Source organism: Epargyreus clarus, unplaced genomic scaffold, assembly GCF_041222505.1.
Source record: "Epargyreus clarus isolate Ecla_fem2 unplaced genomic scaffold, WU_Ecla_fem_2.2 ptg000006l, whole genome shotgun sequence".
Lineage (NCBI taxonomy): Eukaryota > Metazoa > Arthropoda > Insecta > Lepidoptera > Hesperiidae > Epargyreus > Epargyreus clarus.
The window spans coordinates 1603509-1621830 of record NW_027332214.1 but is presented as its reverse complement, the minus strand read 5'-3'; the positions used below and the strand labels follow the sequence as shown (position 1 = coordinate 1621830).

General features: G+C 35.7%; 3 protein-coding genes across 6 annotated transcripts in view; 2 read left to right on the top strand and 1 right to left on the bottom strand.

Moving 5' to 3' along the window:
- The first annotated feature begins 139 nt into the window (after positions 1-139).
- Positions 140-6329, top strand: LOC140742634 (uncharacterized). The gene is made up of 2 exons (XM_073073571.1): positions 140-343; positions 5886-6329. The coding sequence occupies exons 1-2, from the start codon at positions 238-240 to the stop codon at positions 6194-6196; spliced, it is 417 nt and encodes a 138-aa protein (XP_072929672.1). The 5' UTR covers positions 140-237; the 3' UTR covers positions 6197-6329.
- Positions 1419-4433, bottom strand: LOC140742631 (uncharacterized). The gene is made up of 3 exons (XM_073073568.1): positions 2990-4433; positions 2650-2778; positions 1419-2438 (listed from the first exon to the last, which is right to left on the bottom strand). Exons 1-3 carry the CDS (start codon positions 3594-3596, stop codon positions 1771-1773), a joined length of 1404 nt encoding a protein of 467 aa, XP_072929669.1. The 5' UTR covers positions 3597-4433; the 3' UTR covers positions 1419-1770.
- A 1761-nt stretch (positions 6330-8090) lies between the features above and the next one.
- Bmp-2 (bmp-2 protein) overlaps positions 8091-18322 on the top strand; it is a 312520-nt gene continuing 302288 nt past the window's right edge. The window contains exons 1-5 of one of the 4 annotated variants that reach the window (XR_012102299.1): positions 8091-8411; positions 8487-9235; positions 9540-9605; positions 10435-11333; positions 11932-12077. Coding sequence is in view for 2 of the 4 variants with exons in the window: in XM_073073579.1 (XP_072929680.1) it covers positions 8403-8411; positions 8487-9235; positions 9540-9605; positions 10435-10492 (882 nt within the window). In the remaining 2 variants the exon portion in view is untranslated. Of the gene's footprint in view, positions 8412-8486; positions 9236-9539; positions 9708-10434; positions 12078-18322 lie in introns of those variants that run through there. The other 3 variants (XM_073073579.1, XM_073073580.1, XR_012102300.1) reach the window with 3 other exon arrangements.

The following is an 18322-nucleotide window of genomic DNA, read 5'->3' as shown; positions in this document are numbered from 1 at the left end:
ACGTAAGAAAACAGTTCACCGAAAAGCTAATCGATTCAAGGTAATAAATTCCATCCACAAGAATGTATAGCGACTATCCATCTCCGTGCACCTTACACAACGCGACATAAAACGAACCGACGTTCAGACACAACAGATTGTGTCCACTAAAAATAACCCAGGACTCACGGCCGGCTCAGTCGCGTCGCCGCCTCTCCGATATCGTGTTGTGTCTCACTGTTAGAGAGTATCCCCAGCATGAGCCTGGAGCGCGGCCGCTCCTGCACGGGCTCGGCGCCCCACGTCACCAAGCGCCTCTACGCCACTATCATGTTCTTCATCGGAGTACTGTGCATAGTTGGAGGTGAGCCTGTTTACTAACAAACAAGGTAACTAACTTTTGCTTTTTTGTTTCTAATAACATTTGCTGTAATGCCTTAACGCATATAATGATGCAGACTTGAGTTATACGGGAAATATGTCGTACTTTTACCACGCTTTCAGTATTTAGGACACGTGTCTACAATAATCTGTCAGTAGTCATCACATACATAATATAATAATTAAAGAGTTATGTCGTCGGCTCAATGAACAGACGGCAATGAGCCCCAACCTGGACAGGTATAGTAGAAATTAAAGAAATCAGTTACAATACTACTTCTGCTTCATAAGATAGGACGTCGCGGTGTATACTTTTGCGTTCAGAGATGGTTTAATGCAGAGATACTTTGTCATATTTATTGTTTAAACCTATCCCCCTAAACGTCGACGATATGTACCTAATTATTATTGTCATTCACGAATTAAGTACGTACCACGTGGACTCTATGCTCTGTTACTTTTATAACACCAACAAAATTGTCAAAATTGAAGGGGTATTATTGCCGCGATAGCATTATCAGCGTGAACTATACTCCAGCCAAATTGGAAGAAGAATGTTTACCAACAATCGTCGCTTAGCAACCGATAACGGGCATATAACAATAACCTTTTTTCATTAGCACAATTTATTAATGTATAATATTATGTAAAATAAAAGAAAATTTCCGTTATTTTCTATCCTATTCTATACACTATACCTAATGTCTGGTTTGAATTAAATATTGTGAATAAATATTTGACCTTGAGTTTAATTAGATTTCGAGAATAATCTCGCAAGATATATGTATTTTAAATCAGCATTTAAATGCGTATTAAGTGAATTTATACAATTTTCTTAGATATTATGCTGTGTGATATTCTATTTTAATCAGAATGAATAAAATAATGTAATTTAGAGTAATGGTAGTTTAATATCCTCCATGGCAATATGTACACGTCTCGTATTTGGACTCTAAGAGAATAAATAGACTGTAAGTTAGTAAATACTCTACTCCCAGAGTAGATTGGAAAATAAAATTGAAATTGGTTTAGTAGTAACTAAAAATAAAAATAAAAACTTGGAGTTTTGTACATATTTATTTAGCTATTATTACATGTATGAACGGGTTAAAATGATTAAATTAAATAGCACAAATTACAAGTATGTAATACATCATGTAAAAATACAAATCCTTAAGGGTTTTTGGCCGCCCATTATAGATTTTGAATAAGACTCCTGAAGAAATTTCGAAGGTTAGTCCAGTTAGTACTTTTATATATAAAGAGAATGCAGATATTAGTAAACTCCAGATTGTAATTATTATAGTTTGTAAGAGTCTTGTTCAAAATTACAGACATGTTGTTATTATTCATCAAATTTACGTCAAACGGGAATTACATCAAACGGGAAAGAATACAATCATAAATAAATTATTCATCTTCTTCATCACTGGCAGAACTTGATGGACTTGTTGAACTGTCTGTCACTCGAATAATAAAATTGTCAATTACATTATCTGAAATGCCGTCAAGTTCTGCCATTTTCTTTTCCTCTTTAATTACATGATTGACACATTGATGCCATGCCGCAGAAGTTATAGATTTAATTGCTTCACTTAATATTTTTTTTAAATCAAATTTTTTAAATGTTTTGTTTTTTTCTGCGACATGGCCTTTTACTTGGCCCCATATCAACTCGATAGGATTTAATTCGCAATGGTACGGTGGTAATCTTAATACCTCAATGTTGTGCTGCTTCGCCATTGTATCGCATACAAATGCTGAGTATTTTTCCCGTTCAGGTGTTACCAAGTCGATAAGCTGTGCTTTTATCATCTCTGCTTGGAACGAGATACCTTTTTCTGTTAGCCAACTTTGTGTGTCTTTTTTTAACCAATTCATAGAAGGAACTCGTTCCAAGCGTCGAGAATGATATGGGGCATTGTCCATTACAATTATGGAGTTTGGTTCTAATTTTTCCAGAGTTCTAGAGAACCACTCTTCAACCACCTTCGAGTTCATCTCTCTATGATAGTCGCCTTCACCTTTTTTACTTTCGAAAATTAAGTCTGCATTTTCCACAAATCCATCCTCGTTACCTATAAAAAAATGATAAATATTAAAATGTGAAAAGTACATGTAGCAGTCTAGTGATCATATATTGACTATATGGCATAGAAACTATACTTTTACGTTAACCTGATTAGCTATGCATGAGTTTATTTTTTTACAAAACTTTTTTCAATTCCATGATAACACACATCTAAAATTATGTGATCTTAAGCTAACAATATTAGGATGATAACATACCAATGTGTACAACTATCAAGCGCTTCCCTTTTCCCGATGGAGCTTTCAAGCCAGTTGAGAGTCCCTCCTGATAGGCTTGTCGAGCAGACTCAATGGAAAGTTCTTGCCATATTTTACTTTTTGTATGTCCTGAAACCAAATAATATATTATTGCTTTAAATTATTTTAATATAAATAATTTTATACACAGTGTGTGCCAAAGATGTGATAAAATATTGATTATGACATTTAAATTCTACTTATTAATAATAATTTATATGGTTACGGTTTAAATAAAGATCAATAAGTATACAGAAATGATTGATTCTATATAAAAAATAAGTTAAAATTGTTTATGTACCTTCGTTAACCCAAGTCTCATCCAAATAATAAATTTTGCATCTTTGTTCTCTCATCCTTAACATTTTTTGAAGATAATAGAAGCGCCATCGCACAATTTCTTCCTTTTCAATGAGAACACTTCGTCTCGACCGTTTCAAATATTTAATCTTCAGTTTATTTAAAACTTTTTGAAAGGTAGTTCTTTTAAAGCTTGGTAAGCTGTCGTCCTCGTTCACTAAATTTAAAACTTTTTCAATTGTTGGTGGATCGTTATCAAAGAATAACATGTGCACCTTCCTACGAATTCCACTCAAGGTCATATCGTCCAATTTGTCCATTATTGTCCCCTTTTTAGGAGCTGGAGTCGGTGACGAAACTCGTTTATGAGTTCGATATTCTTTTATTATTCGGTACACAGTACTCAAATGTACGCCGGCAGTTTCTGCAGTTTTTTTTGCGACATCTTTACTGTATATAAAACTATCTTTTGGCCACATTTCTTCGATAGTTTTATAAATGTTACATATAACTGTTTTCTCCGAGGAACTGAGTGAACACCTCGCTCGTTTCTTCTTTGGAGAAGAAAACTTCTGCAGGCCACTCGGACCCGCTTGGGAATCACTCATTATAACAAGAACAACAAAACAAACAAAACGAAACAAAAAAAAACTCAACAAAATAACAGAACAACACTATAACAGGAATATTTAACAAACAAATAACAATGGATAACAGAGATATTAACACGCACAGTACTCGTAATCGTAAGCAGCCATGTTGTAAACATCATTGTAACACGACCAAATTCGGAGAGTGCGTTTCGTTATAGCTAAGCAGTCAATGTAAACAAAATGTTTTTTTTTGTATTTGTAACAATGAACTATTATTATAAAGTTATATTTAAAATATTATACATTAGTATAAATAAAATTATTTTCAAATAATAATTTAATCATATACTACGAAAATAGTGGATAAATTAAAATGTCAGCTTACACTTCAAAAAATATTATTTGCTACTTTAAATAAAACGAAACGCAATTGTGTTTTTTAAATAGTCGGATTATAAAGCAATTATTATGCAGCTAATTTAAAATGAAGCAGTAAAAGTGGGGTTGTAAAGAAATTTACGTACTCTTTTTTTTTGATGGACTGTTTCGATTTTTCAAAATCGTAACCAAAAGTTCTTATTACCTGGCATACGCTTATTTACAGGGTTTTCACTTACTTACTGATAAGGATATTTTATTCATCTTTGTCTATACGCAACAATATGAAAGTTGTGAGAGTACTTTGCATGTAATAAGGTATAGAAATAATGGATACAATTTAATTGTGAAGTTTTTTGTTGAATTAAAAATGAAAACAAGGATAATAGTAATTTTTACAGTACCAAAATTTTGATGACCCTAATATCGGTTTGTTTACATGAATTCTCTTCGCATCGTGGCGGAGGTATAGGTACACAAGAGCAAAGACCACTAACATGTCTGTTGAGAATGGTGGTAACTGTGGTACTGCCACTTTGTGTAAATATTTTTATTTTGCGAACACAAGATTTTTGGTTTGAACACCAATTGCAAAAACGAATTTGCAAACAATGAACGACCGTCTGATGTTTTATATTAAATAATTCTTTATGATGAAATAGATATGCCCTTTAAGTAGGTGGACTAACCATTATTTGGGTGGACTAATATAGAAAACACTAATTAAATATACTCGGTATTTTGAACATTTTTTTATAAAGTGAACTAAAATTCTTGCAGTGGTTGACCATGGGTACCCAAATCAATAGAAAGGGCCTCATGTTTATTTTGTCGCCTACTGGAACACTTCCCTTATTTATGCCCATAAAGTGAACTAAAAGTTGTGTATATGGTCTTTTTCAACTATTTCTATTAATTCTAAAGTGAAACGGCTTCCAAACGATCACATGCTCAGACCATCATTACATGAAAGTCACTGTAAAAAGATTTCACTTCCTCATAAGCTGCGAACGCACTGAGCTGTTATTTATGATTTCATATTCACCTTTGCATTAATATTTTCATTCAGACAGTATTTATATTAACGTCTGTAATATGTTTCTACAATCACTTGAATTTAAATCCGTGGTTACAAATATTTACTAAAGTATTTCAAATGAGCCGTTGCTTGTCTCATTACTCTTTAACGACATTAATGATGCATGTAAAATTGTGTTGCTAATTAATATCTATTCGTAGATTCGGGACGTTGACATGAAAAGTTAAAAAAACAACTCTCGAAATAAATGCTTGTACACCGTTAGAATGACTAACAGAGTGATTAATACCTACAGAAGGCGATAGAAGAGAAAATTTCCGCCAGTCGCATTCCGTTGTAATACCTCACCTAAATCTTATGGTTCTAAGGAAATTGCTATTGCAAAGTCGTTTGTTATGTAGAGTGTTTAGAGTTAAATTTCCTTTGAATCGAAAAGGCACATGTATTTATTCCAGACGTTACTTTTTACGCAATTAAATTAACAAACATGTTCTCTACCTGAATAATGGTCATTGCCACCCACGGATATCTGTCAACAAATATTAGAGTAGATAGCTCACACACGCTTTGTTACATTCGGACACTAAGTGGGATAGTCTTTGAAGTAGCAAAAGTGAATGCAGTCCACATGATAGTCAGTGGCAACTGCCGCCCATGGACATCTGTAATTAACCCTAGATAAGATTATAGTCCCATCTGAGGTCGGCCACATATGCGCTACCGCCGCCGAGAACTGAGTTCGGAAGTCTCGGATAACTATATCTCCCTTACCATACCCTCTACCAGAACGCAGCAACGCTTATCACTGAAATTGTACAGTAGTTCCACTGCAGTTAACTCACGATCAGTACAAACTATAATATTGTAAGTTTACTGTAATGTTCCAGGTTATTTGTTGGGTCGGATGGCGCGCGGCGGTTTGAGCCGGACCAATGATATTGTATTAGCGAACCTGACCATTGCGGTTGACAACTTATACCAGAAGGCGAAGAGCATGACGCACAAAACCATCCGTCATATCCCTTCCGAGAAAATTACACAGAAACTGTTAGAAACCTTTCATTGCACACAAACGGAGTGTGGTACTATCATTAATTACAAAGTCGCCGACTTCTTGAAAAATGCTATTAATTTCGAAGTGTCGAAATTACTTAAGACTATCCATAACGCATCGCTGTGTTTGGACACATTTAGGTGACATTTGTACTGAGATAACATGTAGCTTTAAAGTGTAAGTGATAATTAAGTATTCGGGACTAATTATAATTATTTACTACGTACGTGCAAAATTTATTTGTTATATAAAATAAAATTATAATAAAATTACTTGTTACGTATTGTGTTGTATTATTTATTTATTGAAATAAAAACGTCTCTATATAAACTTTTGAACTGAATCTTGATATAACGGAAATCAGATAAACATATTAGAGAGAATGAGATAGAATACTTTATATGCTTCCTCCAAGCCAATATGTATATCATTGTTTTAAAACTATTGGAAATGAAAATGGAATACTAAGGAAATGAACAGGATTAGATCATAGTTTTTTTTTATAACATAGGAGCAGCAGACAGGCATGCAGTCCACCTGATGGTAAGTGGTTACTGCCGCCCATGGACATCTGTAATCAACCCCAGATAGGATTAGATATTCCTATGATGTGCCGCTGAGGACTAAGCTGGAACGCCTCGAAAAAGTATGTCTCCCTTACCACACTCTTCAAAACGGAACAGCAGCGCCTAACACTGCTGTTATTAGGCAAAAATAGGTGTGGCGGTGGTGCCGCCGGAGTCGAACCACAAAGAGTTCTACCACCTTCAAAGTCCACCTTGGTGGCCAAGTGCGTATTGGTAGACTTCACATACCTTTGAATTTTTTTTTAATATATCTCTCAGGTATGCAGGTTTCCTTACGATGTTTTCCTTCACCGTTTTAAGCAAGTGATAATTAATTTCTAATATGCACATAACTTTGAAAAACCAGACGTGCCTATGATTTGAACCTCGGACCCCTCGTTCAAGAGGCCGAGTTTCTGAACCATTAGGCTATCACAGCTTTTTCTATACTAATATTATAAAGAGGAAAATCTTTGTTTGTTTGGTTGTAATGAATAGGCTCAAAAACTACTGGATGGACCGATTTTAAAAATTCTTTCACCATTCGAAAGCTACATTATCCACGAGTAACATAGGCTATATTTTATGTATATAGGTATTTGATAAATAGATTTTCAGGCGGTACAAAATTTGCCGGGTCAGCTAGTATTTCATAAGTAGGCACTACTATATAGTGAAATAGTTTGATTTAGATACGTTGTGAGTAGAACACTATCTACCTCAAACGCTCCGCGTTATGAGGAGTGCTACAGCCAAAATTAATCTGTAACCAAGAGGGCATAATATAACTAAATATAATCCTAAACTCTATTAAATTTGAATCTGTAATTTGCGAACTATTACAAATCGAAATTCCTTGATTTTGTCGCTGACACTCACCGGTTATCAAAATTTTAAGGTTGATGTAAAAGACACATGCAAAAAATTTAGCACTGCAATTTAATGGACTGCATAGATAAACTTGTTATCCTATATATACGATAACAAAGTTTTATTTGCAGTTTACGAGCTACAAACATAACTTTGTAATAAGTGTATGCACTTTTTAGATACATTGATATTCCTTTATGTAATACTATTATTTATATATTACTAATATTTTAACCAAATAAATAAAAATAACATACAAAAGGAAATGAGGAATTCTATAAGAAACATAAAATGTCGAAAAATGCAATGCTCGCAACGCAGTTTGCAAAAGTTGCGAAAACTAGGTCATTTATATTCTGTACTATTGTTACAGACATAGCTTCTGAGAGTTTTCATAACTCCATTATGAAGCATCTATCGGCAAGGTTGTTAGTAAAATAATAACCAAATCAATAATTGAATTGGCACCCGACATTACCCAAAAGTCGTATGCGTTATAAGATTTAAAAAAAAACCTAATCAGGTAGTTAACTATAATAATGGCATCCAAAAACGAATTCATGAACGTAACCGGATATTTAATCTGTGAAGATTTGACAGTTCATACCACGTTTTTAGCCAGTTGATGGTTTATAATGACAAATGTCAACAACGTCTTACCCAATAGAAAATGAATATAGTGATTGTAAAACGAATCGTTAGAATAACGAGCCAATGAGAAAGCGTGTTTGAGCGTCGATTTTTGCGATGGCGTCATTCCCGTTTTAATTTACAACAAACCTTTGGAGTGACTGCCCGCCATTTTGTTTAAGACCGAGACAAGCCGCTTGCGAGGTTGCGGCTTCCTGTGAATAGTGCACGTGTAGTGAAATCAGAAGTGAAGTTTATAAAATAGAAATTAACTAAAGAAGACAATGGTGCTGGTGAGTATCTACTGTCGCTTTACGTAACGCGTTACATAAAGAGCGAACCGAGATTCAAGAATTGCGTCCTTTCAGCAAACTAAAGTGTTCGTCGGGAGCCTGCCCCAGGGGTCGAGGCCCGAGGAGCTGCGGAAGCTGTTCGAACGCTTCGGGACCGTCACCGAGTGCGACATCATGAACCGGTGCGGGTTCGTGCACATGCAGACCGAGGAGCAGGCCACGGCGGCCATCCGCGCCCTCAACAACAGCACGTTCAACGGCGGCGCGATCACCGTGGAGCGCGGGCGCATCAAGGAGCGCGGCGCGCGGGGCGGCGGCGCGCGCGGCGGCATGCGCGGCGGCCTGCGCGGCGCGCCCGAGCGGCGCGGCGGCGGCCCCGTGCGCGGCCCGCCGCCCGCGCGCGACGCGCCCTACATGCGCGACGCGCGCCCCATGCCCATGCGCGACCTGCGCGGCCCGCCCATGGGCGGCATGGCGCGCAACGGCATGGGCGCGGCGCCCTACGAGCGCGGCATGGAGCGCGCGCTGGGCGGCTACGAGGAGCGCTACGGCGGGTACGGCGGCGAGGACCGGCGCGGCTTCGCGCTGATGGACCGGCGCGAGCAGTACGGCGCGCCGGCGCCGCTGTACGAGGAGCGGCGCGGCTACGGCGGCGTGGAGGAGCTGGCGCCGCTGTACGACGAGCGGCGCGCGGCGCTGTACGACGAGCGCGAGCTGCTGGAGCGGCGCGCGCTGCGGGCGCCGCTGCCGCTGGCCGCCGGCTACGAGCGCGCGCGCGCCGCGCCCATGGGCAACGGGGACATGTTCAGCCGCCGCTCGCCCATGTGAGACTCCACACTGAGCTTATTATTATCTCTTGTCTCTTATTATGCCCGTTATGTTTTTAGAATTACAAAGGATGATGGTATATCCTATTATCATGTGACGATCATATATTATGATTGAATGTAAAATAATAGTACCGCACCTTAATAATAATGGGCATGTATGATGTTCCCAATAATAAAAGGCCCAATTAGTTTCTAGTAATTATATAAAATAAACACCAATAGAGTAATTGATGGCTTTATTATTCAACACAATAAGGAATTATGTAATAATGTGTTAAATCTAATTTGTCTATTACAGGCGAGGAGCGTCAGCAGGGGCCTACGACAGGGATCCCTATGCCCAGCAATACCCACCCATGGGACGGTGAGCATTACACCATTTTTTAAGACTCATAACCAGCGAGTATTGGAGGATAATGATATTACATTTGTATCTAATCTGTCACATCTTAACTGCCTTTTAAAACTTGTCGGAATATTAAAGATTTACACAATTTTATTTCATATATACATCTCTATACATCTTTTTTGTTAAAAACATTGGTTATAAAGTTATGATTTACATTATGAAACTAAACAAGATTGTGAAATATTGATTATCTCATAATGAGACACAAACGCGTTTTTTTTAAATTCTGTTAGCAGTTTTTTTTAGCGAAAAAAAAATATATTCTACATTAATATTAGAACTTTAACAAATACACTTCAATACTCGCTGGTGCATAGTTCTGTTTATATAAACATACATTATGTGTGTGGATCACTTATATTTGTAGATACTTGTTATTGGTCATCGGTATAATGTCACGATTCGACTAGTATACAAGCGAATGCATACAAAAACCTGCTAAATCACTTTAAAAAATCTATAAAATCAGCTAATTCAAAATCGGAAGTAAAACAATAATGCTGCTTCTCCTATATGTGTATTTCCAATGTCTGCTACGAAGCCCCCGCACGGTGAATTCCGTGGCCGCCCTCCGGCCGCAGCGATCGAGCGGAACATGGTAGCTATCGAATCTTACACGGCTCGCTCAATAGTCACGATTCATCAGCGGACAACGCCATTCGGTCACCGCCCTGGAAGCGGAATTAGTAGCGCAAAGTAGCTCATGATCGCTGACACCTCGGCCCCGGGTGGAGGGCGGGGAGGGCGGGGCGGGCGGGCCGGCAGTGACGTGTGTTGTGTGTAGCGGCGGCGGCGCGGCGCGCGGCGGTAGAGACGGCGGCGCGGGCGCGCGGCGCTACTGAGCGCGTAGTGAGGCCGCCGGGGCCGCGGGTGGCCGCCAGGCGGGCGGCGCACGAACGACCAGAACTCGAGTGAAATGTTAATGAGTGAATCGCTTTGTAATTTTAAATGAATGATGTTGACGGCGACGGACGATGCGGGCGCCCGCGCGCGCTCCGCTCCTAGGTTTATATAAATGTTAGTTCGATGAAGGTGTGAGATGTGAGTTAGTTGTACGTTTTATTTTGGATTAAACTTTTTTCTTTTGGAAATATCGTTTGAATCGATGAAACCTCCCCGTTTTTCGATGATTTTTTGCATGAATGTGTCCCGGGTGCGTTCCCGCCTCCTAGCGCTTCTCCTGTGGTTGCGGTGTTTTCCTGACATTTTACCACTAGTAACCGGACGAGTCTAGCGATGCGACCCGTCGCAGGCCTCCTCCTGGAGCTTCCCGATCTCGTTGGCGGACGAGCTTCACGAGCCCGTGCCACTCCTATCTACTCAGGCACTCATAAATCTACCCGCTACGCACATTAGTCTAGTAGTGGTTCGAGAAAAATGTAACTAGTCACTCGGACGAAAATCATGAACAAAAATCAGGGAGGGCCGTTAGGTAGAACAGTACGTTACGCAACGGTCCGTAGCTCACTCGACCGGAGACTACTTTGATCTGTATAACAATGTCCCGTGCGTTGGTTGGCAACGAGGCAGAGGGCGTGCGAGTACGTTTCAGACGTTAGTAGCGGCGCAAGGCAGGTAGCGCGGTCCCCCGGCGGCGAAGCGTTCTCGATGCTCTGAGCGTTGCGACAATACGGCGTATACGTTAGGCGACTGCGACAGAAGACTGCAATGCGAAATACAATCGTAAGTAAAGTATGACGAAGCCTAACGTTTGCGTGCGAACATTCTCGTTGAGCGAGGCTTACGTTAACGTTTAAAACCATAATACTACGAATTATATTACGAATATTTTCACTTCACCTAATGCCTCACAATCAATTCGTTTCAATTAAAATTCAATAATAGATTCGTTTTACTTTTTCACGTCCGGAAATTGCGGGTGCGCAAAAAAGCTTATGCGAACAATGTAATGTTCGCTTTGAAATGGATTTCGACTTTAAAATTTGCGTTACATCTAAAAATAATATGCGCACGGAAAGAGAAATAAATTGTTGAGAAAATTCTAATCGTATTAGTGTAGTCGCTGTGACATTTTCAATATTCAACGAGAGTAAATCGTCGCTTTTTCTAAACTGCTAATTCCATTTTGTATGTAAATCTATAGTTACGTAGGCGAGATTATAGTAATGAAAGTTGATACAAATATCGTTAAGATATAGGAAAATGTTAATCTATACATTTCCATACTAGTTCAAATACAAAAATGGACCTAGCAGTTTAGCACCCTTAAATAAAAATGCTTTCTTAAGGTGTATATTAACATATTTTTCATATTTGACAGGAGTTGGGTACCTAGATGAAGATCGAGACAGTGATTCTGTGGATCTGGAAGAAACCACTGGTAAATCCGTTAGCCAGCGAGCTAGCTAGCTTATAAGTTAGCTATAATGGCTTGTTGTGAATGAGTTAATAAAGGTGTTATTTGTATATTTTGTTTAATTTTATTAATGAATCCTTACTATTATCGTCCATTAATCCCGTTATAACATAAAAAAATAACATTTCTTAGTAATAACGGTCATAGATCAACTGTCTATTTTTTAACTTCTATTTGACACTTACAGAATTTTATTTTTTCAATAATGAAAATTGCGTCATCTTAATTATCACAACTGATTGACTAACAGATAAATGGCTATGTTTTTGTTTTTCAAATGCTAAAGGAAGAATAGTAAATAAAATAAATGTTTTCATTCGTCATTTTATTAGCGTATTCAAAATATAATCATTTTCACAGAACGAGATAAATTTCGCTGATGGTAATTCACTATTATATCACACTTTGTACTCAAGCTAAGCCTTCTCTTGTTACAAACGCTACACCTTTAAGCTAATTGAACACTGCATTTGTATTGCTTATGGCACTACTCTATCATAAGTCCTCACCTCCCAGGCTTATTTTCTTAGCTTTAAAATCAATATGCAACAATTTTTCGTATTCGTCACAAACAACATTTATATTAACAATTTATACAATTGTCAATTATATAGATCGTTCGTAGAATAGTATTGTATCTGAAAGCTATTATAATTAATTCACAATAAGTTAAATCTTTACTCATAAATAAAATCAAAACATCTCGAGCTGCCTGTAAATTGATCTAACATTACATAAGAACTTTTATTAAAATAAAGTCAACAGAACCTGTATACAAGGCAAAAAAATAATAGATGATTTACATTTTGAGACACATACCAAGGAAGACACTAAATTAAAATTAAATTCATTTTCTATATGAAATTTAAGAAATACCTATCTTCACAATATGTAACAATTCGTAGACACGGGTCTAAAAACGTAAGGATCGTGGTACAATGTGTCTGAATTGGTACGTGCCCATTTTCATTTACAGTATAAGCTTCTTATTCGCATTATTTCGTTTCGAAAAATTTCCCCAAATGGAGAAACCATGTATGTGGAATGGTGGTATACACGACATTATAAGAGATACATTCCATGGTTTTACATAAAATATAAAACATAACCCTGAATAAGAGAAATGGGTCCGAGCGTGTAACCTGCGAATAATTATCAAAAATTGAACGAAGGGAACCTTGAATAAGAAGCTTACACTGTGGGTACTGCAGACGTACATTTTTCATAACAATGTCAATGCAGACGAGATAATAAAAATAAAATTGAACATAAAAAACGATAGAAAACATTGTTTTGTTTAAAAAATCACAAAATAGTAAGTGGTTACTGCCATCCACTTATATCCATAGCGAACCCAAAAAAGTTCCTGACAAATAGGACGCTAAAAGGAAGCAATGACGGCGATGGCAGAAATACTTATATTTTTATAAAAGAAAAAAAATCTAATCCAAATAATATCTTAAAATGTTGACCATAAATAAGGTAGTAACGCTCGTATTATCTCCACGTGTATTAAATAAAGAAAATTTTATGAAAAGTACGAGCATAGGTAATTAAGTCCTTTAATATAATAGCTATTTAAAAATAATCTGGACGGTTAAAGCAAAATATTAAGGATAAAAGCCAGAAATGCGCGCAAAATATTTTTGGTACTAGTAGGTCAGTTACTGTCTGACTGTTTGCGACACAAAAATATCTCGACATTTCGATTTAATTTTAATTAATTAATACTATGATAAATTATAAAAATGAAAAACAGCAACTCATAAATAAAAACTTTTTTTCACAAACAAATCATAATTATCCATTAATACTTTGGTGTCTAACTAAAGTTGAATTAATCGGACTAGCATCACTACAGATCGCTTCGTTCCTATTCTAAAATAATTTAATCATTATATTATAAAATACATTTTAGCATTTTTTCAAAGATACATAAGCATTCAAATCAAAATTAGCCAAACGGGATTCATCAAAATCACAATCTTAAGGGGTTATCCATGAAATACAACCATAAATTTTATACATTTCGACATTAGTTTCCGCACTTACTAGATATACTTCACGACCGTAACAAGATGTTATACATTAATTAATAAATTAATACGATTGAAGAAGTAAAGGAGCACGCAGACCACCTGATGGTAAGTGGTTACTCTCGCCCGTGGACAAACCTGACCAACTCCACATAAAAAGGGGTTCTACTTGAAGCTGATCACAGGTCAGTTGCCACTACTGAGAACCAAGATAGTCGCCTCGAATGCAAAGTATACTTTTAAATATAATTTGAATAATGACCAACAATAGTTAAACATATTATTATTTATATACTGCTGGAAACATTCCCTCTATTGAGACGTAAAATAAACTATGGATGACCCCTAAGTACACTAGAATACACAATAATTAATACTGAATAACATGCATTGACACTCATTAAAATTATATAATAACATGTACGCGATAACTGAGTATTATTCATAGTCAATTCCCAATAATTCTCATTTATTCAATATAATATGAAATATTCAGATATGCTCATCAATAGCATTCGCTTATAAAATAATTCTCATCCATTTATCATTCACGAATTAAATTGTCGCCACTGTGTAATTATTCTGGAGCTTCTATTACAATTCATCGGCAGTAGCTGTCGCTGTACCGCATAATTGCAGTTAAACTACATTAGATACTCCATTTAGTGGTTATGTTAAAGTCCGATTGTATTTTTAAAAAGTCAACAAGGTGGTATGTTGTTTTAACATTTTATAAGCCATATTCTGTCTGCATAACTTATTTTGTTAAATTTGCCGCAAAGTTCCCCATATAGCAGTATTTCACATAAATATAATCGCATCACATTTTTGCGACATTAGGATATCGTTTTTTTTTTCCCCAACAAACAATTTTGTCCCCCGTACACTATATACAATACATTTTGTTTTTTCCCTTGTAAGCCAAAATAAGTAGAACTTACAATTTATTAGGAACGGTCATATTTCTTACATTATTATCCAACACGTGTCATCTATGATCTTCATACATTCATTAGTTTTAATTTAGCTAAAAATAGTAATTTTAAATCAATCATAATACAATAAACCGTTTAAAAAAAATGAATATTTAAGTCATTTATTTTTTAATCATGGGATTCTTTTAGCCAAGTGCCAAGCAGGGTTTTTAAAAGCTTATTAATGTACATTGTTATTTTTAGCGAAAAATAGGTGGTTGTGTGGTTTTAGTTTTATTAAGTACATACACAAAAATATTATCTACGACTAGCTAGACTAGCGTTGGAGGTACGTCACATAACAGTTGGGAGTCATCATCAATAGGTATATATACAACAGAACATCTGTCTGTCGGTCTGTTTGTGCATTATAGTTGGGCCATTACAAACGTGCGAACTGAGTCATAAAACATGACGTCAAAGGAATGTAACAATGCCGCACAACTCGTTATCAAAAAAGGGATACCGCTTGGACACAGGTAGTTATAAACGACGCGGTCGTAACTAACTATATTGAAGTTATAAAACATTTAACATATTTGTATTAAAGCAGATATTAAAAATACATACTAAAAAATATTTTGAGTTATTTCCTTAACCTTGATTACCTTGTATTGACTATCGGCAAATCACTTTGTTGTTACACACCATACGAGCGTGAGTTCCGATATGCCTATAAGTGTGAACGAGAGATCTGATAAAAATGATTTATGACTCAGTTCGCTCGTTCAACTATAGTATACTCTGATTCATAATTAGGTGTCCAAAATGTAAACAAAGGTGTTGACCTATCAAGAAAATACGTTAGAAATAGTAGTTTTTATTTTTTGTCGATATTAAAGTAATACAACAATAATAAAATAATAATCTAAATAAATTAAGATTAATTCACATTTTCTAATATTTATATCACCTCAATTTCGTTCCATACAGTAATAATAATAAAAAACAAAGTTTATGGTAGAAAATTAAAATGTGATCATGGTAACACAATCGGAATCCAAGACATTTCTTGTGCTGTCATTTTTAAGTTTCGTAATTGATATTATTCATTTTCGTGATTGTGATCGAACTCTAATGTTTTCTCGTTTACATAACGCGTTTGTTAAATTGTGTATATTTGTTAAATTTTCGTTTTTTGTTGAGTATGTTAAAGTTTTAGTTTCTTGTTAATTTTGACAATGACATTTCTTTGTTTACATTTTGGACACCTAATTAATAATTATGAATCAGACTATAGTATTGTAGTAGGATACTTTTAACCTGATAGATTGTGTTGTTCTCAAAATCACTAAGGATAGGCTCACCTCAATTATGTGATGTACTCCACGCGTCCATTCTACGTTTCGATTTTAATAGCACCTTAATTATAACACTGAAATTATTTCTATGTGCCAGGTACTCATTAAACTACTCTATGGGTTTCTTATTTTCTTTGGTTCAACAGTGAACATATTTTAATGTAAATTTTATTATTTAGGGTTTATTTTTTTATATGAAAATAGCAAATATGTGCCTATGTCCGCTTCATACTAAGCTCTTAAAATGGTGTGGTAAATAGTGTTAATAATATATAGAAAATACCAAAATGCTATCCGTGTGTCATTGAATTAACCAGTTACTGCGCATTCAAACCAAACGTACTTTCTGTGAAGAGCGTTACGCAGTTATAGTCCGCGCCAAACTGCTAGTCCGTTCTGAAGTTGTTGCGAGTAGTTGTAGTCATACAATTAGCTATGGCGACGTGATTCATTTCTATATTCTATACCTGCTTTTTACCCGACTGCGGAGGGTAATGTTTTTCGAGCGTATTTATATTTGTGTACACGCTCTGCAGCCCAAACAGCTTTACGGATTTTCACAAATTTACGGTGTCGTTGGATTCGTGTAAATTGTGGGAGAGACATAGACTATATTTTTAAGCACTATGTTTCGCTTCCGTACTTTAGTAATAGTGAAAAGTTATAGCCAAAAAGTAATTTGCTAAAATATTGAAAAATAGATGTGACGTTCTGTTTTAATTATGTATTATTATTATTTAAGTTTTATTACCTATTTCAATTATTTTATAAATGTAATTCCCGCGACAAGTAATTACCATTGGTAATAGTTATTTAGTGAGCCAAGGTGTTGCTATTTATTTTCCCCCTAAAATTAAACATAAATATTATGTATCTAAAATTAAATGAATACTTACGTTAAATTAAATTTACAACAAATAAAACAAAGGCCCTAAAGTGATACCGAAATTACCTGACTAGCTGAAAAAAACTTAGCGCTGCTAATGCAATACTTACCTCTAATTTTAGGGTGAAAATACAGTCGGGAATTACACATTAATTTAAACTATTTTACGGCTTAATATTTAGTATAATTATTGCTATTGTAGAATTTGCTTAGCGCGGTGCCTAATTTGTATTTTAACTAGACCAGAGGGTGCATTTTTATCGAAACTACTAATTTAAATTCGATTCAAATTCAGCTATTTAGTATGACTTGTCTCAACAAAGATTAAATCATAAATGACTGCTTTTGTATATTTTTCTCACTCACACATTTAACAGAACGAGCGAGAGGAGAATAAACATGCCGCCATTTTGTATTATCATCTTTATTAAGACAGACTTTAGTGATTGTGGGCATTTCTGCGAATATTTAGTGGTGTATATTACTTTCTAATCCATTTTTTATAACGCTGAATCGTTTTTATGACTGCTTGATTTTATGATTTAAGGTAAATGTAGCGTCAATTATATTTTTTAATCTCGTAAAAATACCCTTATACAAGACTTAAATATTTTTTTATTTTCCGTTGTATTATAAAAAAGTTTATGTGTTCTTTATTGTTTATATTATATTACGTGCATTGAAAAAATATTCTTTTTTAAAATGGACAGATGATATTGTTTATTTTTATTAATTATTTAAAAGCAGACAGCTAATTTTACCCTTACTTTTATCTGTATCCGTTTAGTTTTTGAGATTATTTAAAAAATCGTAAGTACATAGATTACTATCATAAATAACAAGATTTAAAGATCTCTACTACTTGTAAAATGACTCGCGGATTTGTTACTAAGCGACGTGAACACAGATTCAATATTAATTTAGTCACTATAATAAGTTATTCATAGTAACATTGTGTTTATAAAATGTCAATTCGTAATGGGGCAATATAATACGCCTTAAATTTATTTATTCATTCTTCCTAGTAATCCTAGATGTAAGTTGGATTCCCTGGGGATTATTTTCTTAACGCCTAATGATAGTTTTGACCAACCAACC